General features: G+C 26.8%; 2 protein-coding genes across 3 annotated transcripts; both read right to left on the reverse strand.

The window, feature by feature from the left end:
• Positions 1-3,147: 3,147 nt before the first annotated feature.
• On the reverse strand, positions 3,148-5,060 carry LOC112598911 (CDP-diacylglycerol--glycerol-3-phosphate 3-phosphatidyltransferase, mitochondrial). The gene is made up of 7 exons (XM_025345578.1): positions 4,971-5,060; positions 4,755-4,877; positions 4,554-4,694; positions 4,324-4,484; positions 3,987-4,225; positions 3,484-3,918; positions 3,148-3,359 (listed from the first exon to the last, which is right to left on the reverse strand). Exons 1-7 carry the CDS (start codon positions 5,058-5,060, stop codon positions 3,169-3,171), a joined length of 1,380 nt encoding a protein of 459 aa, XP_025201363.1. The 3' UTR covers positions 3,148-3,168.
• A 5,945-nt stretch (positions 5,061-11,005) lies between these two features.
• LOC112598777 (poly(A) RNA polymerase gld-2 homolog A-like) lies at positions 11,006-20,204 on the reverse strand. Of its 2 annotated transcripts, XM_025345383.1 has the most exons (9): positions 20,106-20,204; positions 19,560-20,022; positions 17,634-17,760; positions 17,255-17,467; positions 15,788-16,274; positions 14,661-14,789; positions 13,805-13,985; positions 12,901-13,016; positions 11,006-11,189 (listed from the first exon to the last, which is right to left on the reverse strand). In XM_025345383.1, the coding sequence occupies exons 2-9, from the start codon at positions 19,928-19,930 to the stop codon at positions 11,059-11,061; spliced, it is 1,755 nt and encodes a 584-aa protein (XP_025201168.1). In that variant the 5' UTR covers positions 19,931-20,022; positions 20,106-20,204; the 3' UTR covers positions 11,006-11,058. The 2 variants fall into 2 exon arrangements, with proteins under 2 accessions (XP_025201168.1, XP_025201167.1); XM_025345382.1 differs by having other exon boundaries at positions 19,560-20,183.
• Between the last annotated feature and the right edge of the window lie 1,625 nt (positions 20,205-21,829).

Raw genomic sequence — 21,829 nt, forward strand, 5'->3', positions numbered from 1 at the left:
AACTCGCGTACTTAGAAGTTAGGACACTTTAGAATGGCTCATACATACGTATATTCTATTTTACTCAAGAAAATCGAATATTTTTTTGTTTGTACTAATAGCGTTGCTATATTGGTTACAGATAATAAAATAGTTATTTTGATTAGATATGATTTAAATATATTCTGTATCTTAATATAAAAAATGATTGAAAAATAATATAATCATGCCTAACTAAAGACATCCATGTTTCAATGTTTTTCCAAAAGACAGGTTACGTCCGCCAATTTACTGTGGCTGTGGATTCATTGTATCTAAGTTTGATGTTTTCAAATTTAAATAGGTCAGTAAAATAATTGTGCTGGCATTACGTCATATGTCAATTACACGCAGCATAGATGTGCCCCGACTTCTGAGTCGGGTATGGCTAAATTCAATCTGACCACTCACCCTCCCCCCATCGGTCACGATCACACAAAAAAAATTATGCCTATGAGCAACTAGTATATCTTTAATCGTGTAAATATCTATGGTTTTGATTTATTTTGTTATTAATAATCTACGGCTATAACGCCCTATTACTTTTTTAGGTACCAAGTACCCACCCACGCTTAAAAAAAAAGACTCAGGTGGGGCTAAAGCCCAATCATCTCTACCCATGCGCATGCCTATGACACGCAGCCGTAAAAAAGAACTTGGGAGACTTTTGCTGGGGCTAGGGAAGCAGCCAACGATGGTGTACACTTTTAAACTATATTTTTGATTCGACGATATATAAAATATATATATACGATGTATATATCTACATGTGACTTTGTTTAAATTAAATAAAGGTTATCAAGTACATTTTATTGTTTACGATTTATTTATAAGTAGAAATATATACCTACTACTAAAAAATTTGCAAAAGAACTATTGTAATATATAATATAAACTCTCAAATTATGTCTTTAAACTGAAAAGCAATAATGGTCGATCTACAGCTCAAACATAATGAAAAAACACGAAGAGCTTTAGAAACAGACGAGTAACAAAAAGCTATAGACTGTAAATCGTTCGAATTTACAATGCTCCAACTCGATTGTTTGAATCAATCGAACAACGAAAATAATAATGTATATGTAAATAATATCTCATTTTAACTAAAATATTAATAAATGTATGCTGGAACCAAGGAATGATAAAATATTGCCGGGTCAACTAGTTTCTACCCAAATAAAAAACAAAATATAATAATATGATGTTATGGTATTTTGATATTTCTAAATAGTAAATACTATAATATTATATAATCAAATATTTTCTTTAGGTAAACATTATGTTGACCTGGAAGAATTTACGCTAGTTGTAATAATCGTAGTAGTTTAGGTACCTACACTGTCTATCCCTCCATCTTTTAATAATTATAATTATCATTTATTGAGTCATGGATACAAAATATTATCATTTAGTATTTAGTATTTACATCATTACATTTCACAACACTTTAATCGGCCGTTCTCAATTTCACAACAAGAAAATTAAATATAATTTCAATAAAATGTACAAATTATGAATGATATATGATATTAATCATATACCTTCTATTTATTATTAGATATAGTCACTGTGTCACTCTCGATGGCCTTAATTGCATTTTGAACTTTTTTTTAGCCTGACATAATGTATGGAGCTTTAATTTCTACAGTGGCTCTTTCGTCAATAATTCTACCTTCATAATGCAATTATAATGTATATTAGTAAAATAGTATTAAAAGTTTATTATTATTATTATTACTTATGTATAATATTTATTATGAACCGAGACTTACAGCTCAGAATAAAAATTCTATGTCTAGATTATAGTTTATTGACAAATGACATTATTCTTAATACTTTCAATAATCAATATTTATTAAAAAAAAATAATTAGAAAATTACTATATATGAATATCAACACTTATATTTATTTCAAAATACAATCAAATACGAGTAGGTACTTTGTTTTATTTATTAAACAATTTTTTAACAGTTTAAATTACGCTAAAAAACTGTTTCATAAAAATTATTGAGCAAACAATTTTACAGCTATATTTATTACATAACAAAAGTAGTTACTTGATTTTCTCATCAATAATGGTACACAAATTCACAGTAATAAGCATGTAATAATAAATAATACACATATTTACAATATTTCTATAAATTAGTTTTACAAAAAAAAAAATATTTCATAGAAATCAATTTTTAAAAATATAAATACTTAATTTAACTAAAATAAGTGTAATAAATAATAATGTAACATTATACTTTATTAGTACCTATAATGCAATTAAGTAAAGTAAAGAATGTGTTATGACTTTTTTCTGACACAATTCCAGTAGTTAAAAAAATCCATAACTCACTTAAGTATCATGTAACCCATGTGTCAATTGATTGAAAATTAAGTCTAAAGTTGGTATTTATTATGAAAATATCATTTTTGATTAAAACTTCAGTTATCTCATTGTACAATTCATGTATAAATAAAATATTCATTCAAATATATAAGTAGCCAGTAGGCAAAAAATTTACAATTATAAAATTATAATAAATTTTAAATAATAACATGAAATTGAAGATTAATATAAAACCATTGATAAATAAGTGAATTTTTTACTATTAATATAATATTATAGATTCTACTCTGCAAGGGAACTTATTAACTAAATTAGTTTAAAATTAAAAATAAATAATTTAATTATTAAATTTTCAAAATAAATTATTTTTGTAGTAAAATTTTTTTTATACATACTTATAGTAAAAAGGTATATTTAAATTGTAACCCAAATATTTCATAAATAGAATTTTTCATTATTCTTAATAGTGTTTCTTTTATAAAGTTTCATTTTTAAATCGGAGAACAATTTAACTTTTAACCAAAGTAGTATACAAGTAACTACTAAACTTAAATATTATTTCAAATAAAAATTATTTTTATCTTATGTTAAAGTGTTAATCAAACTAAATATTTAAATTAATAATTCCTCTTTTGCTATCAATATACTATTAAAAGAAAATTGAAATATATAAATCTAAAGCGATAATAATATGAATATTTTTGATTATTTCAGTTATGGTAGTAAGAATAAAAAATTGTATACTTTTAAATATAATATATTTTTTTATATGAATTTTATTTTTTTTTTTTTAAATGGTTACTCAAAATAATTAAAAATAATTTCTAAATATTCTTAAAACAAATCGTACCCAAAGAGGTGCTTTAAATTCACCATCAGGAATATACAATGATGTTGATTTAAAAATATCACATTTCTCTGTATGAAAATTTTGTTGCAATTTTTGGTTATTTGTTACAATTATTAATTGTGATTCCAAATCACAATTCAATGATCTAGCTCCTGAAAAAAATAATTACAACTTCAGAAAATACTAAATTTTACGATGAAAAATAAACTGTACAAAAAAATTAAAAAAATTAAATCCATCCAAATTCAATATTTAAAGAAAAAATTAATTATGTACCATAATTTGAAGAGCCCACAGCTGTTAATACAGGCAACTCACACTTGTTTGGAGTGTACCACAAACCCTTGGAATGAAATGTCCATCCAGTTCTTTGGTATTCAAAACAAGTGATCCGTTCATGAAGTTTGAGTTTTTCAATTTTACTATGAAAAGTATTTGTGAGATAACTGTATGCAGTAGGTATAAAACCAGCAGGTCCTTTAGCCTGTTGAAATGAATTAGCCATTGGATGGGAAAACAATATTTTGAAGTTTGCCAATGATTTTTGAAACATAGTATTAGTGTAAATATCTGGTATGTTAAAGTATCCAGTGGCCATATGCATTGTAGATCCAGGTTCAGCATTACACATAAGAAGATTAGTTGTTTGACTGTCATGATGTATGTCAAATGGAGGAAATTCAATTAAAGGATAAACTATTGTATCCGTAGCTAAAATTCAAAAAGAAAATAATAAATTAACATAATACATATACTTTAAAGAAAAAAATTGATATTACTTTTTTCAAAAATTGGATGTTTTATAATGTGTGTATTATAATATTGCATTAACTGTTTTCTAGCTTCTGAAGCATATGTTTTATAAGGACTCTTATATGGATGATGTTCCCAAGTAGGATCCAATGTTAAAGTGTTTTTATTTGTAAGCTGAAATGACATACGGCCAAATAATTCAACTAATCCTGTATAAAAATCTACTAACGATTTGCAATCTTCAATGATAATATATCTGTCTTGTCTAAAATTCAAATTAATACAAATTACAATTATTTGAACATTAATACAATATGCAAACAGAATTATTAAAAAATAAAAAGTTTATTAAAATTTATTTACCGATTAGTAAAATAATCTTGACTTAAATTTGCACCGCTGATAATTATAGAGTCATCAAACATGTATAGTTTCATGTGCTGTATTCCTATTAATTCGTTATATCTTTCAGGTAATAGCAACCGAAGTAGTCCTCTCAATTTTGGGGTATGATACAAAAATACCTTAATGACAAACAATTAATAAATATATTAGATTATGTGTTAAACTTATATTTTACTATATTTACCTACACGACAATCGAATGATGGATTCACTATGGGCATCAACATGGTACGTGAACTTACTTTACCTCTAGACCCACGATTAGCGTCCAACAAAACCCTCACACTCAATTCTCTCCTATTTTCCATAGCATCTTTTATGGTATTAACCTGAAATCAAAATCAGTTATAAATCACAGTATTATACTAATCCAAGGAAAGATTACTCACAAGATCTCGTTCTAGATTCCCTATACCCAGATACAAAGAAGCTATTACAATGCGATGTTTTGCTGTACGGCATCGGTCTAAAAGTGTGCGATAGAACTCTGAGGGACTCTTTAATGCTGTGATCTAAATTATCATAGTATAAAAATAAACTATATTGAGTATAATATATTACATTTCATTTTTTTTGATAAAGTTTAAATTTAAAAATACACTTACGTTTTCTGCTTTAACCGAATATGATGGTCCAAGCTTTTGTAACCATTTGAATTTTGAAAGATAACAGTTTTTGTCACAGTTAGTAGTCATTTTTAAAATTTTTGAATTCCAAATAATTAATACAATTGTTCACCAAATATTGATCATCACGATCGAAAATCGGAGGGATAAGGGCGAATAGTGAAGATAACTGTTACATACCAATACTAATGACAGGAAAAAACTAATAACGAAACTATAAAATTAAAGTGAAAAAAAAGTGAATGGGTAGATTGATGGCCAGACGACTCAGATGAGGGACGACCAGACGAGTTGACTAGAAAGTAGAAGGTATTAGGTAAGTAAAATAGACGACGAACCAGTGACCGACTGAAACAAGTTACGGCCATGGAAAACGGATTATAGGAGATATAATTATAGCGATAACAATGTAGATAAGCGGCTTTTTTTCAAGATAACAGAAGAGTAGTCTTATCATGATAGTTGGATGTAAAAATTGAGTGAAGCCAGTGAAGGTATTTAAAATATTTAATTCGTAAAATAATTAATATTAATAAATCTATGATTAGTATGATTTAATTACTCATTTACGTTCTATACAATTAAAAACGTACTTTTTATTCATTAAAATAAGTTATAATTTACTACATACGTTACATATTAATAACACGAGTTGGGAAATTTAAGATAAAAAATTAAGCACAGTAATCTGCAATAATAAACATGTGCATAATAGTACAAGTTATTTCTAATTTATTTTTTTGGATATTAATAAAATATAAAGTAACATTATAGCAAGATTATATAATTGGTAGGCACTAAATAGTAAATACCGTTGGTTACCACTTATCATAATAATAATTTATCGTGAGCATTTATAAATGAACTATATTTAGGTATTTTATGCATAATATTTTATTTTACTGCATTTATCAAAAAAAAAAAAAAAAAAAAATGGTTTTCGCAATAGAATTAAAATACCTATTAGTAGTAATACGCTATTACTTATGTTATGCAATAAGTAAAAACTGTGATAAAATAATAAATAAATGTAAAATGTTTGGGAGGAGAAAGAGATCAATAATTGATTGACTCCGCATGATGAATTGACGAATATTTTAGTTATCTTGATTTTTCAAATGTAGAAGTAATTATTTTAAACAGTCTAAATTATTAAGACACGTCTATTAAATAAAATGTTTTGAGAAAAAAAAATTATACTAGTCCAAGAACTTAAAATATTAAAAAATCATTCATTATGAATTTAAAAATATTTTCAAAAAATTTTAAATACGCGCTAAAAAAAACTATAACTTTTGTTGTACTATTACTATTTACTACGTAGTTCTTATCCGAAATATTAAACAAAAATGTAGGTTATAATTATAATTAATAATGTAATTAATTTTAACCTTGATTTACGAGAAATATCTTTCAAAGTCCTTGATAAATTATTAAATTAAACACTAAAATAATTGAGTATTTAATCACAAATATTGTGAATTGAATTTTGTACTTAATAAACATACGATTACATTAACCAAATAAATACCTATGCAAATACATGAAAGCACTTGCTCTAGCTATAACTATTAACTTATGTCTATAATAAGTTTGACTGCAGGAGAATTTTTGTGCTTTATACTTTATAGTTTATAGTAAGTATGATTGTTAAGAAGGTTTTTTGACAGTTTGTAATATTTACATAAATAAATTTTAAAATTAAAGTTTTTTTCTCTAAGTACCTATCGTTTCATCGAAGATGTAAAAACTAAAAATGAAGCTTCTAATAATTAACTCGCTAATTTAGGCTTAATTAAAATGTTCTTTTAACAATATTATGGTATAATTTCTATTGTTAAATCAGACTAATTCCTTAAAATGTTTACAAAAAAACCACCAAAAATAGTTAAGACGATTAGTAATGATAGATTTGTAAACAATTGTTACTCTTAACTCTTAAGTCTCAACTGAATAAAAAATTATATCCTACGTTTATTGCCTATTATCATTGGTTATAAATAGTAATTTTTACAATTAATGCTATTATTAACTAAATAGATAGGTATTTAAAATGATTAGATAAATTATTATAGAAACAATCATTTTTTCAAAAATATAGTTAAAAATTAAAAAAAAACACAAGTGATATCAACATAAGTGATATGTATTATGTCATATAGATGTAATTTAAATCGAAATGATTCAATACGTTTGGTACTTTAGGATTAGGAGACTTTCATTTCAAAATTAAATTATATGAAAGCTAAGATGTTAACTTTCCTTTTAATATAGTCAAAAAAAAATTTAATAATTTTAAATAATTGTTGGGTACTAGGTATATTGAATATAATACAAGTATATAACTATAACAATATACAACATCTCTCTACATATATATATATATAGATATCTACTCTGTATTCATACTATCTTTGTGCTTGTAAAATAGTGACGTATTCCGTATCCAGCATAACCTAATCTACATTTATTATTTATTGTCTAATTATATGCCATAACCCATTGGTTACGATAAAAAAAGTAGATCTTATGACTTCAGATTTGTAAATCGCAATTTATATAATGTGTTTAATTTTTATGGTCTAATAGATCACAAGTTGAAATGTCTTGTAAAACCATTATAAATAATAAATTGTTTGCATAATAGTTTGTATTGCGATTTTAATTGAAGATTACATTCTTCAAAAATTTAATAAATATATAAACATGTGTGATTTTGACAATATTCGTACATTACCTACTTTTAAGATTTCGTAAATAAATACAAAGAAAAACACTATATGAAAAACTTATATTAAATTATCGAGTTTTAATAAACAATATGTAGGTACGATGCTGCATTTATGTAAATTCTATCATATGATAAAGTACAGCACTATTTCCCTTCTTCACATCCAATTGTAGGAACATAAATTAATTAATAAAATTAAATATATATTAAAATATGGGCAAATGGGTTCTACTCTGCTGTTTAGTAAATGTTGAGTGGGTTATAGTTATATGAATGTGCTCAATTTAAATTCAATGATATATCGTTGTATACGAATGACAATTCTGAATGAATACGGTTTATCAGCTAATATCACCACAGAATAAATTTAAATTTAAATGATATCTGCAGTATAGCAGAGCCAACTTTCCATCTTCTCTCAAATAATTTTTTTGCTGCGTTACATTATTTATCTTGTATATCTTGCAAATTGCAATACTAAAACAAGCATAATTCGTTTTGGTTGTTACTTCTTGAATATATGTAGGTAATATTCTATTTATGTCAAAATAAATATTAATAAAATATTTAATTGGACATGGCCGTTTTTAACCAAAAACGTACTCTTCGCTTTTCGACCAAATTTAAAATAGGTAGATTCCTTTTTTGACCAAAATCGTACCCTTCTTTGTAAGGCCAATTCACTTTTCAGTTTTCAACCAAATTTAAAAAAAAAACACTTATTCCCTTTATGACCAAAACAAAATTTTAAATAATTTATGTAAAAAAAAATAAAATAATTGGTAGGTACATAGTTTTTGTAAAATTAGGGCAATTATATAATTATATAATTCTGAAAATGATAAAAAGTATAAAATGCATAACGTTATGTAAAATAAAATGTAGAAAATTATACTTTTAATCATTTTCAAAATTATATAATTATTCAATTGTCCTACATTTATAAAAAATTATTTATCAATTATTTTATTTTTTTACATACATTACATAAAATTTTGTTTTGATCAAAAAGTGAATCGGCCGAAAATGGAAGGGTACGTTTTTGGTCGAAAACAGTCTTGCCCATTTAATTCTCTGAAAAAATAATCATTCATTCTCTTATGTTATTTTAGTGTATTTTTGTTTGAAGCCTTTAAGTCGTCACTTTCCTTTAAAAAAATAATATTTACTATTGATAACTCTTGTTTCATCGTTAAAACTAAAAATTAGATCAATCTTCCTTTTATCAATAAACATATAAGACTATAATATGTCTATAATATATTACATCAGTAGGTATAGGTACCACATGTTATTCAATCAAATTTTACAATTGATTATTTTGATGATGTTTTACAAGTTCGTTATTTACAAAATTGAGGAATTGCTTTTACCATAATGTGGTTATGAAGCTTATACTAAACACATTTTTCTAATAATATGCAGATCGCGTATACCTTGTACCGATGCCGGCATCATTCCTATCTTATATATTACATTTACATTTTAAATTAATAAATTATATATTTAATTCAAAAGGGAATTTTGTCTATCGATTTTTAAATAAACAATTATTGTACATTATATTATTATAGGTATGTAAATAAAAATAAAAACAATCAATGATAAAATATGTATTATCATATTATTTGCATAGAAAATAAACTTATCATCTTAATCATTATTATAAGTAATTACTTTATTTTATAAAGGAAGCTTAAAAAAAATTGTCTTTGTTTTGATATGGTACTTCGTAAATATTTTTTAATAAGTTTTAATCTTGAGAATTTTCTCTCTGCTTCAGGTGACGTAAGCGAAATTGTTAACATAATTTGCAAAGCAATATTCAAGTTGGGAAATACGTTTGTTTATTTTTTTTTTAAATTTCAGATAGTACTGAAAGTAGTGTAGTATTTTTATCAATAAAACGGCGGAAAATTAATACTTCTTCATATAAATCATAAACATTTAAATCTTTTTTGTCATTTTCTAACAAATGTATTTCCAAATCTTTGCAACAATTTAAATTTTCTAAATCAGGGATATAACAAAGTTTTCCAACATCATACAAAAATTCAAAAAAATATTATTGGCTACATTAAATGCAATAAGCTGATAACGATTATAAAAACGTCAAGCATTTTAGTTTTAACAAACATATTTTCAATGTGTCCAACAAAAATAATCTGGTAGAAATCAATTTTAATTTACAGTTATACTTGGGTATTTTGAGTAGTATACTAGTATGTTGTTTATATATGTTGGGTAATACTAAGACTCATGATCAAAAGTGAATTTTTTTTTTTGGATTCATTCAGGGAGCATTATAAATAACGCCTCCGACACTCACTCCCTATCTTGCTCGCCGCATTTAAAAGTCCGATTGGGATTACGATACATCATGTAAACATCCATGTATTAATGCAAAACATTATTGTTTACCAATAAAATAGGTAAATAAAGAAAAAAATTCCCGCTGTTAAAGTCAATAATCTGACAAAAATAAAATATATAATACACACAATAATGTTGGTACATCATTAATTATAAAATAGTCTATTCTATAATCAATGTATAATGTATATACTATATAATATCGTAATAAAGATTTAGTTTTAATACAGTTCTGTAGTCTAAACACTTTCCGGCAAGGCTTGATAGTTGATAGTCACAATTCGTACAAGTCGTAATAAAATTAAACTACAATTGTATGAAATTAACAAAATTTTTTCAGGTTGTTCGAAAAAAATATTTATTAATAAAGATGATTATTATAATAACGCAAAAGTTACTATAGAATCTATACGTATAATTCAAAATACATCGTAGTCAACACAGTGATTAATTTAACTAAATAGTGCAGGATCGCGCTAGCAAATATTTTTCAATACCTATAGTAATTATATAAGAGCCCATATTTAATTTTCATAATAATATTAAGTAATATATATATATAACAATAGTAACAAATTAAAAAGTTATAGGTATATTCGACAGATGTCGTGCATGCGATGGTTTTTTCTTTTAAATATAAATTCAACAATACATAATATAATATAATAATACTTAAGTGCTATAAATTCGAACAATTTTTTTTTCTAAATTTTTGTATTCGCTAAGACAATTTTTTTTTATTTTATATACTTTTTGTACGTTTTTTTTTTGTATTATCACGCGGTAATTTCGAGTTTTCCTTTCGTAATAATTAAGTATACACTATATAAATATCGTCAGACGAAAGCCACACGAAGTTTTCTTGTCGTTTTTATAAGTTTTTTTTTCTAGTAATTTTGTAGTTTTATAATTTTTTTTTGTTTTTTTTTTTTTTGTTCTTTTTCGGGCTTGTTTTTTTACAAACTAACAAAATATTGAATCCAATGACATCGTTTCTTTTAATCGATTGTAACTATTACTAATGGCTTCTTTGATTTGAGCAAATACATTATGGTTATTCACAGACCGTGCTGTGTTCGTTTTCTCAAAAGGTTCTGAAAAAAAAAATAATAATATTAAGAACAATGACAATTAACAATAAACGACTAAAGTATGGATAAATAAAAATTAAATATTTTGGATGACTTTGAAGAATCAACTTGATGCCATTTAATAAAAATGCGATCTTTATCACGCCCTTATTAATTATAAGAAACTAATTACTTTTTATATACTTTTAAATTTCTAATACATTAGACGGAAATGGATAAATAAGGCTAGGATCACACTATGCGTTTTGTCGGCAACCGAAAAATACTATCCCGATTAACCGCAATCGGGACGATCGATCATACTGTGCGTTTTATCGGTAACCGAATACATACAAATGAGATTAAAAAGCCCGAAAATCGTTTTTAATTTAAATTTAAATTTTAAACTGATTTTTTATTTAAACAAAATGTATCTAGTATTATAAGTAAAAAAATAATAAAAAGGTTGTGTAATTAGAATTATTTGTTTTTATTTAAAACGTGTATCAACTAATTATGCTAATAAATAATAATATACATCTATAATATAAATAAAATATAATATATATATGTATATTACAAATATATTTTAAGTTTTTTAATTATTTAAATTTAAAAATAATTATTAATTATTCATAAAATTTTCAATTTCGGTTACCGATAATCCGCACAAATGTGATCGGACAAATTGCATTGCATGTGTTGTGCTTTACATCCCGAAACGCAACCGGACGGTTGGGCCGCAACACGTTGCGGTCGCTTCCCGACGGTTTTTAATCGGTTCCGCAAATCGGTCTAGTCTGGCCCTGATAACGCGTTTTATATTTAAACCTATTTTATTTTAGAGTGTTGCGGTTTGGCTCCGGTTGATCGGGAACCGACAAAACGCATAGTGTGATCCTAGCCTAACGTGTTAGCTGACAACAGCATTCTAACTTTTAAAAGATACAAATCCAGCGTAAAAATCTTGGAGTAGCTATGTTTATTTAAAACATTTAAACATATATTTATATTAAAAATCGATGTTTAAAATGTATTATCAGCGCCGGATCTAGAGCGCAAGAATCAGGGAATTTTGAATCATACCTGAATTTAATATTTTCTTAATTTTTTCGTACTAATTAATTATATTAATATATCGATATAGTTTTTTTTTATAGCTTATATATTAAAAAGCTAAACCAAAACAAAGTTACCATAAACTTTTAAAAGTATTTAAAACTATATATATAATATAGGTATATATTAAAATAAAGTTTGAGTTACATTTTCAGATCTTAAGGTAATCTTATTACCAATTTTAAAAGCTCCAAAAAGTCAATAAATGTACAAAACTCTATCGTTTTTAAGCAATTTTTACGATCATTATTAATAAAAATAAATGTTGTAAAAGAAATTGTTTAATTTATAATTTTACAAATATGTAATTTATTTAATATTTATAAATTTTAAATGACGAACATGGCAAAAATTACTGCATGATTTATATTATACTCGTATTTATATGTGATTGAAGAAATGTTTATTGTTATAATATTTCCTATAGGTATATTGAAGAAGTATGTTTGCTTGTTTCTTGGATCAGAGGGGGGATCCGAGAAGGGTTCTTATAGATCCCTGGCTAAGACTTTTATATTTTTCAATAGCATGATAAACTACATAATGTCTACAGATTTGTAAAATTATTATTTTATAAAATTTAACGATAACATATAATAATCTTTTTGGTACAAACCTTCGATTCCTATGAATTTCCATTGTCCCGGATTGTTTTTTGCCGCATCGGCCATCCGACAGCTTTCTAGTGGTATCGGTGATCCCATTCTCACAGACACCGCGTGTTTATAAAAACTAAAAATAGATACATAATACATATATATATATATAGTTTAATATCAGGTATAATTTGAAATAGTAAGTAATAATATAAATTAAGTATTTGTTTTTATCTAATGTATTTAAGTGAATGGGACTATATTTTAAGAAATGTGTTAATTTAAATAAAAAATAAAAATAATAATAATGATTTGAAATTAATAAAAATTTAAAATAATGAAAATATGTTTTTTTAATTTTAAAAACCTGCTGTGATTTAGACACGTAGTTAGGTGCATGGTATTATCGTAAATATATTGAATATCTTGTATATAACATAAAACTTAAAAAATAGTATTATCTTATTTTTATATAGAATACCGCCAAATAATTTAAAAGCATTTTTTAATTTTTTATATCCAGTTTAAATGTTTGAAAAAATATAAATACCAGGGTTTAGATATCATAAAATATTTCTTAAATAACCTATATGACAACATTAATGTTTAATACATTATATATATGTACATATTATAATTTAAATATGATGTGTTTAAATATTTATTCTTATTGGATCTAATATTTTCCCCAACATTCACTTAAACGAAATAATTTTATAAAATAAAATAATTAAAATTGCTTTTCTTTATTTTATTTCAAGAATATTTCATCTATTTTTAAAGTTATATATGCTATTATTCTCGCACTCACTCCTCGGTATACACATCAATTATCGATAATATATAGTAATTTATAATAAAAATAAGTTAACACATGCACAAACTAATAAGTATTAACTATATTATATAATATATTATTTTTACTTGAAATCATTATAGTATTCAAAAAACTGCAAAAGCAATTCGCCGAGGCTCTGTTTGTTTTCGCTTCTCCAACCACTGCTAGGCAACTGTTCGTGCATGTGCACGAATTCGATGTCGGTGTTGGCCGAGAACTTCATGCCGTAGATGCACTGCAGCGACGGTAACACGGGCGGTTTGACGCCTGTGAATCACAAGCATAATATATATATATAAATATACATATAATATTTATAATTTTCATACAGACTTAATATAGATCACGACGACTAATGAACGATCCAACCATGAATGATATGCGTTATTATCATCAGTTGAAACGATTGTCATTAAAATAATACATATCATACATCGTCATCGCGTAAAATGTTGTAATTATTACACATTATTACTTGTGAGTAGGGCCCAGATTTAAATACCTTAAATCTATCAAAAAATGTTCTAGAAAATCACCGAAAATGCAATGTCTTTAAAAAATGACCACACAATAACTCTATAAGTGATAGGAAAACAACGGTTTAATTAACGGAGATTTCAGCACTTCTTGATCTTAACTAAACTAGCAATAATATAAAAACAAAATACCTTACTTAGGTATAGACAAATAATATTTGAAAACTATTAAATCAGATATTAAGAAAACAATAATTCATAATATAATATTTTTAATTTTTTAATTTACAAAAATCTTGTATAATAAAAATGTTAAAAAATGAAAAATGAAATTTGCACTTTTCAAACATCTATTACATTAAAAGTAGTATGTACTTAAAATGTATTATTTTAGACTAAAAAATAATACCTTTTGAGTTGAAATCTGGGCTCTAAGTTATTAGTTTTAGTAAGTTTATTTATTTACTTTGCAAGAAATTGATAACCATCAACACCAGCGAGTAACTGGAAAGCGTCATTTTTTTCGGATCGTTAATGTTGTGACTAGACGCCCACAATTTAATGGTTACTACCAATGGCCTTACACGGTAATCGACTGAAAAACCATTAAAACCATTACAACACGATATGTGGTGGTGCAGAACAAAAATGGTTATGTATTAAAATAAAAAATAATAAATATACATCATCACATATGGATATGCAGCTTCTTTATTTAGTATGGTAGTAAGTTTTGCAAATATTAATAAATTATTATTTGTACATATTATAATAATATATTAAACCAGTAACGTATTTGAGGAAAACAATCAGAAAACGGAGGGTATTCCTAAAAATGATTCCGAGTGGAAAGAGTCTTAATTTTAATTTAGTATTTGCTTTAAGTTTTTGGTCACTATAATTTATTTGTTTTTCTAAAATATTTTTAAAAGTACTAGACAACTTTTACTTATGACAAACCAAATCAAATTTTCTATCAGAAAATTCCCTAGAAGTTGATAATTGAAGAATATTTTCTTAAAAAAATGAATATTTTTACATTCCCTCTTCCCTATCAAAAAAAAAAAAACACGTTATACAACTATTACATTCATTGTCCTGCTCAAAATCTAAAATTATTATAACATTTAAATCAAAAACTCAAGAATTTAATTAATACGTGGGCTTGAAGTCTCTGCCGTAACTAGAGTTGTATTAATACATTTTAAACGTTTCATCTCCCTTAGTCGAATTCGAGAATTCCAATACGCCATTGAATTAAGCATTACCCATGTCCATAACATTATGAGGTTTTAGTGTAAGGACAACTTTTAATTATTTTACTACACCGAACTATAATATAAATTATAATATATAGTCGAATATTACATATTAATCAAATTACCATACACTTTACCATGGTTAAAATATTAGTTTTACATAATGATTACCATATATTATATAGTTTCTAAATTCTCATATGATAGTTTCTTTAAACTATATTTAAGTATTAAAATAAAACTGTTAAATTATAAAACAGCGTAGTTAGTTATTAAACTACATACGTCCGAGATATTTTAATATGAATACAATTTTAAAATATGTCTAACTTACGCCTCGAATAGCAGTACAGCAAATGGGTGTTGCGGATGCCCACCACGTTGTTGCAACAAAAGTCCACGTCCATCTTTTCGTCGCCGGAACCGATCCACCGAAACCTGAGTATGGGAACTTTGGCGTACACGATGCGCATTTCCGAGGTACCTACTTTTCCGTTGATACGCTCATGGTTCAGCAATGCCATCAGCCACTGGAGCCGTTCGACGGCACATATCCGGTGTCGCTCCTCAGTCACGGTTCGATGCTGTCGAACGCCAGCGTTGACCCCCGTAGCCGCCGTGCAGCCAGTGAGTAAGCAGAAGTCCGCGTCGCTTACGTCACCGCCGAAACCGTTCATCGTAGACCCGACCAGGTATAGACCACAACCGGGCGCCCAGCTTTTGATTAGTGTCGACAGCCTGCGCCACATGGCCATTTTTGTTTCGTAAACGCTCTCGGACTGACGGTTGTCCAAGTACGTGTGCCAGACTTTCGACGACAGCTGAAACGCGTCACAATAATGATGATGGAATGATAAAGATATTTATTATAATATGACATAATTGCGATGTATAAATATATATCATAAATCATAATATTATTATCACCAGCGATTTATATCATTTATTTACCAGGTAGAATTTAAAAGAGGATGCAAGAAGCTCAGAACTTCACATATTCAGAATTTTTATATCCTTATATAGGTACTAAATAAATTATAACTCATAATATAAATTAAAATTACAGTATTGATATATGTTCAATAACTTATTTATTGTCAAAAATTAATTAATAAACTAAAGTGAAATAAATGTACAAAAGTAAATACCTATAAAAAGGAGAATGTACACCAAACTAAAAATAGTAGGTATAGATACGATTATACCTCGTCACTGCAATGTATTAGTGTAAAGTTTTATTTCATAGATAAATCATTATCATTACTATAGTTCAATTTATCTTATACATGATTAACAATAAACGATATGCTGAATAAATTTTTGCAAAAACCATTATGTTAATCTTATAATATTATTTATATTAAATTATTATATTAATTATATTATAGTATATATTTAAATCATATAGGTATTATTGTTACAAACTTTCAAGTAAATACCAAAATACCGTAAAAAAATATGAATAGGTTTGTGATATAAATAGGCAATAGCATCATCAAATTAATCTAAATGTTTTTAAAGTCATCGTGTATATAAAACAATATAATACATGATACAGTAATTTATTAACATAACTATATTTTAAGAAAAATGAAAATATATGTATTTATAATTGCGTTTATAAATCATCCACTCAGTCATTTATTCGTGCTCTCTAACCTCTCCCTGCTCACGGCGTATAATTTTAGAACCTACTATAGGCAAAGCTGGTCTATGTATATAAGTATGTAACATTATAATAGTATGCTATTACCAACAAATATAATTTTAGTAATTGTGATAATATTATATTGTACATTACTTTGTCTGTTTCATCTACTTGTATTAATGAGTCTTCCAGGATAACGTTCTTAGCGTGATTGTCATACCTCTGTGGCTCAGATAGGTAATACGCATTCATAAACGTCCCAGCAGGTCCTCCGTAAGGGCTCCATTGCCACGGTTTGCAGCACGACTGATGAGCTGCAGCCGTTGCCGCCGTCACTGGTTTTCTAGCGTTAGTGTTTCTGGTGGCCTGTGTATGATATTAACGAGTCGTTGACAATATTAGTTAATTTTTGATAATGATAATTACTATATACGAAAACGGCGACACAAACTCCGTGTACTAATCAGATCATTATATTTTCAATATAACTTTCGTACTGTTTATTATTATTTTTTTTTACAATAGTACTTACGTATGCCACTTGGTGTAATTTGTGCAGATCGCTGTAATACTGTAAATGATGATGTTGTGGTAAGTTTGTTTGTGAATGTCCGCTATTGAACTGTTTCGAATTTTTCTCTTTGATAAATGGTGGCAACCTGTATCGTAACAATATCATAATATATTACAATAATATAGTACAATATGGGTTAAATAAAGGTTTAAAGGTACACGATTTGCTTGCAAAATAATAGAAAATAACATCATAGATCGTATTTAATAAATAGAAAATGTGATGATAATAATTTACGTTTGATTTTATAACACTTCATACACTGAAATTTCAGTTGAAACAGGTATAAGTCAAACTCAAATAAATAAAAATTGTAATGTTAATCAAAAAACTGAATCTTTTATAGGCATATAAAGTTATAATATTTATTAAAATTTGTTTTATTCTGGATTAAAAATATAGAATTATTTTTTCTTTAAAGGTTGATAAAATGTTAATGCTCATTTATAAAATTTGAAAATGTGGTGTTAGATTCTTCGTGAATTTTACTTATAGCGATTGATATATATATATATATATATGCAATTTGTTTTTGACAAAAATTAGTTCAATCTATTACTGCCGTATTACTAATAGAAAAATAAATTATCAATAGCTTTTTTTATAAAATATATTAAGAAATATATGTTGACAAATCATCTACAATCAGAATTTTTTCATAAACAATGATTAATCATTGATTTTAAATTTAACATATCCATTACAGTGTATAATATACAGTCAATGGCGAGGAACACTTGACATGAACTATATAGAACAGAACCAAATTCCAAGGTTCTTAGTTACAAGACAGCTGTTCTTACTATAATAAAAGTTCTATACCCTATTTTAAAATATTTAAAACGTTTTTATACTCTCCTCTAAGAAAACATTAACTCCAATGTTTATTTATGAATACGATTCCATATCGTTAGTTAATTTTGAAATATCATACAATTAAATTACAAGTATTTAAATTCATAATTAATACTTGAGTTATAACTTTTAAAATCAATGAGTAATGTAAAGAAACAATTATCATGCACAATATTTTAATTGTTTGTCTTAAAAAAGGTAAAGATAAATGGAATATCATTAAATTTTTAAAAATAAGTAAAAACTATCACTAAAAACATTTTTACTCGTCAATGTAGTTGCTGAATTGTGACATTAGCTGATTTAATCTGGTAGAACATCAATAAACCTTTCTTATCTAACATGGGAAGTATAAATGACAACTGTTGATTTGTAATTTGTAATATCTACCAACATTATAACGCATATTCCGACGTCCACAGATAAAATTTGACTCCAGAAATAGTACATTTATCAAAGTTATCGTAGTATTGGTTGTTGTGGATAACCTTAGTTGTCGTAAGTTTTGGAAATCAAACAAATTAAATATTTCTCCAAAAATATACTATAATATGATTTAACAAATACACACGTATATTGTGGGTCATTTCAAACATCATAATAAAATATAGGTTATAGGGTATATTTTATAGCATTCAATGGGTATAGTAGTTGAATCAGAAATGGTAAAAATTATTCATATTCAATCAAAATTTGTTTGTTTTTGAGAAAACACGGTTGCAAGCAACGGTAAAAATCTGTGCTGTAGTTGGTTATAATTATAGTAAGCACCTATTAATAATTTGATACGAACACATATTTTTATCAAATTTTGTATAGATTGAAAACTTTTTCAAAATTAGATGACAAAATTATAACATTTAATCGTGAGCCACTCATTATACAAATTTATACTCAATCCTCACACCCTGACCAATCAACCACCCCTCCTCCCACCACCATATAAAGTACAGTACATATTTTTGTGGTCAGTCCTAGAAAAACTACAGTAGTCTGTATACAAAATATAGGTACAAGTGTATTGTTCACCTGGCAAAGTGTTTTGACATGACTTCCCATTCGATGGCCTCACAGGTTTTGACATTGTTGGGGTTGGGACGACGAAGCGGTTCGTAGTAGAAATGTGTAGTCGATGGAGTGGACAATGTCGATGAATGCGACTGTGATGGCGACGGTGAAGATGACGACAATAGCGACGGTGATGACGACGACGACAGCAGCATCCCGTTGTCCGGTTTGCGGACTTCCGGTCCTTCGCTGCCTCGTGAAACAGGCCTCCGAACTGTCGTAAACTTTTTGTTTGGCCGGCGGGGGGCCCCGAAAGCGACCGGCCAGTGATGACGATCGCCTACACCGTTCACGCTGCATTCGCTGTCGTACGTCCGGAACCGATCGGTCATTATTGTATTATTGTTCCGACTGTTCCGAGTGAAGTTTTCTGTGAGCCGGCGGTAACGATGACGATGGTCATTTAATGCGACTTCGACGACAACTATAATGATTACAGAGGTATTATAATGAGATGCGCCGACTGAAAACAGTGTGCGCGTGCACGATAATATTATGGAGGTATACCGATTACCGAAGACTTGGCATGCACGTGCCAAACACGTTTGGCGTAGGTATATACAATATAATAATGTAATAACGATATTTTGCGGGTCCGCGAATGACCCGCTTGCGATAAGTCGTCATCGATCTACGGTATCTCTGCGACGTCGGTGGCAGTGATGGGTTTTCGTTCCGCGTTCTAAATGATACGAAAATCCCCTGTTACGCCGCACCGCGTCGTACAGTAGATATTATGAACATAGGTACGCGATTCTTAAAATAAAAATCGAAATTTTTCTGTAACATACGATCGCGAGTAGGTACATAATATAGTTGACGGACATCAGTTACGTACCGATATGTCACGATACGTAATAGTTGTAGGTATACGGGCTATATATATTAGGTACCTGTGCGTCTTACATACTACCAATGGTCATAAATTTATAAATAGTATAAACAAATTTGAATATTAATCTATTATTAAAATAATAATAATAATAATAATTATTATTATTATTAATTGTAATTTATCATTTATTGTATTTATTAATCATCAATTATTGTTTCTATCAATACTAGTCTACAACTGTGCACACCTATAACCGTTTACTACTTAATACAATATGCAGAATAATTCTATTTTAATTATAAACGTGTCCAATGATTCGGTAGAATTTTGTAAAAGACATTTATTTTTATATAATTCAAACTCCAAAGTATGAATTATTAGTATTTAATAATATGAATACACGTCAATACATAGTCAATTTTTCTACCGATAATGACTAATATTTTTAATTTAATTTTATTTTTATTTTGGAAGTGGAATATTCTAATAAAATTACTAACGTAAACATTTTAAAATAAAATTATATTTTTTTTTCATCTACATAATTATAACATATTATATAATACATAATGTATTATATTATTATTACCTATCTAGCTATATTATTTAAGTATTTATAAATTATTATAGGTAATGTTCAGATAATTGGAATGAAATCATGGGCGCCCATTGGGGGGGGGGGGGGACAGGGCACTTGCCCTCTCCCTGGAAAAAATATTACCACAATATTACCTTATTACCGAGGCAAATTATTTGTTGAAATCACTTTTAATATATGAAATAAATATAAAAATATACTCATTGTTATCGTATATTAACATCATAGATAGGTCGTATTCTGTAGTCTGTATAACCTATACGTAAAATAATTTATCGCAGATAATTTGTGGTAAATCTATAAAGATCACAATATAGGTACTACAAATATTTCAACTTAACGCAAACAAGGATACTTTCATTCAAGATGTCATTAATATGTTTGGAATAAAACGAAGAAATTTACAGTTCTTATTTACTGATACCGAATAATATACTTAATTATATTATTTAATTTCTATTTTTTTATATACTTATTAAAATTATTATTTATTTATTTATTTATTTATTCGTATGGCAATTATTATTTATTAATTTATTTATTTATATGACAATTATTATATTAATACACTATATATATATATACAAATAAAAATATAACATGCATGTATAGTGTATACATTTATATGTGAAAAATAATATTAAATCTTTATTATCTTACATTCGAAATTTTTTTTATTTTGACCCCCCCCCCTCTAAAATATTACCTATGGGCGCCCATGAATGAAATAGTAGTGATTTTTTGTGCAAACTTTGAAATCTTTAAATAGTGATAAATAATAACCATTTGTTCGATAAT

This window comes from Melanaphis sacchari, unplaced genomic scaffold, assembly GCF_002803265.2.
Source record: "Melanaphis sacchari strain LSU unplaced genomic scaffold, SCAv2.0 Contig4_pilon_pilon, whole genome shotgun sequence".
NCBI classification, from domain to species: domain Eukaryota; kingdom Metazoa; phylum Arthropoda; class Insecta; order Hemiptera; family Aphididae; genus Melanaphis; species Melanaphis sacchari.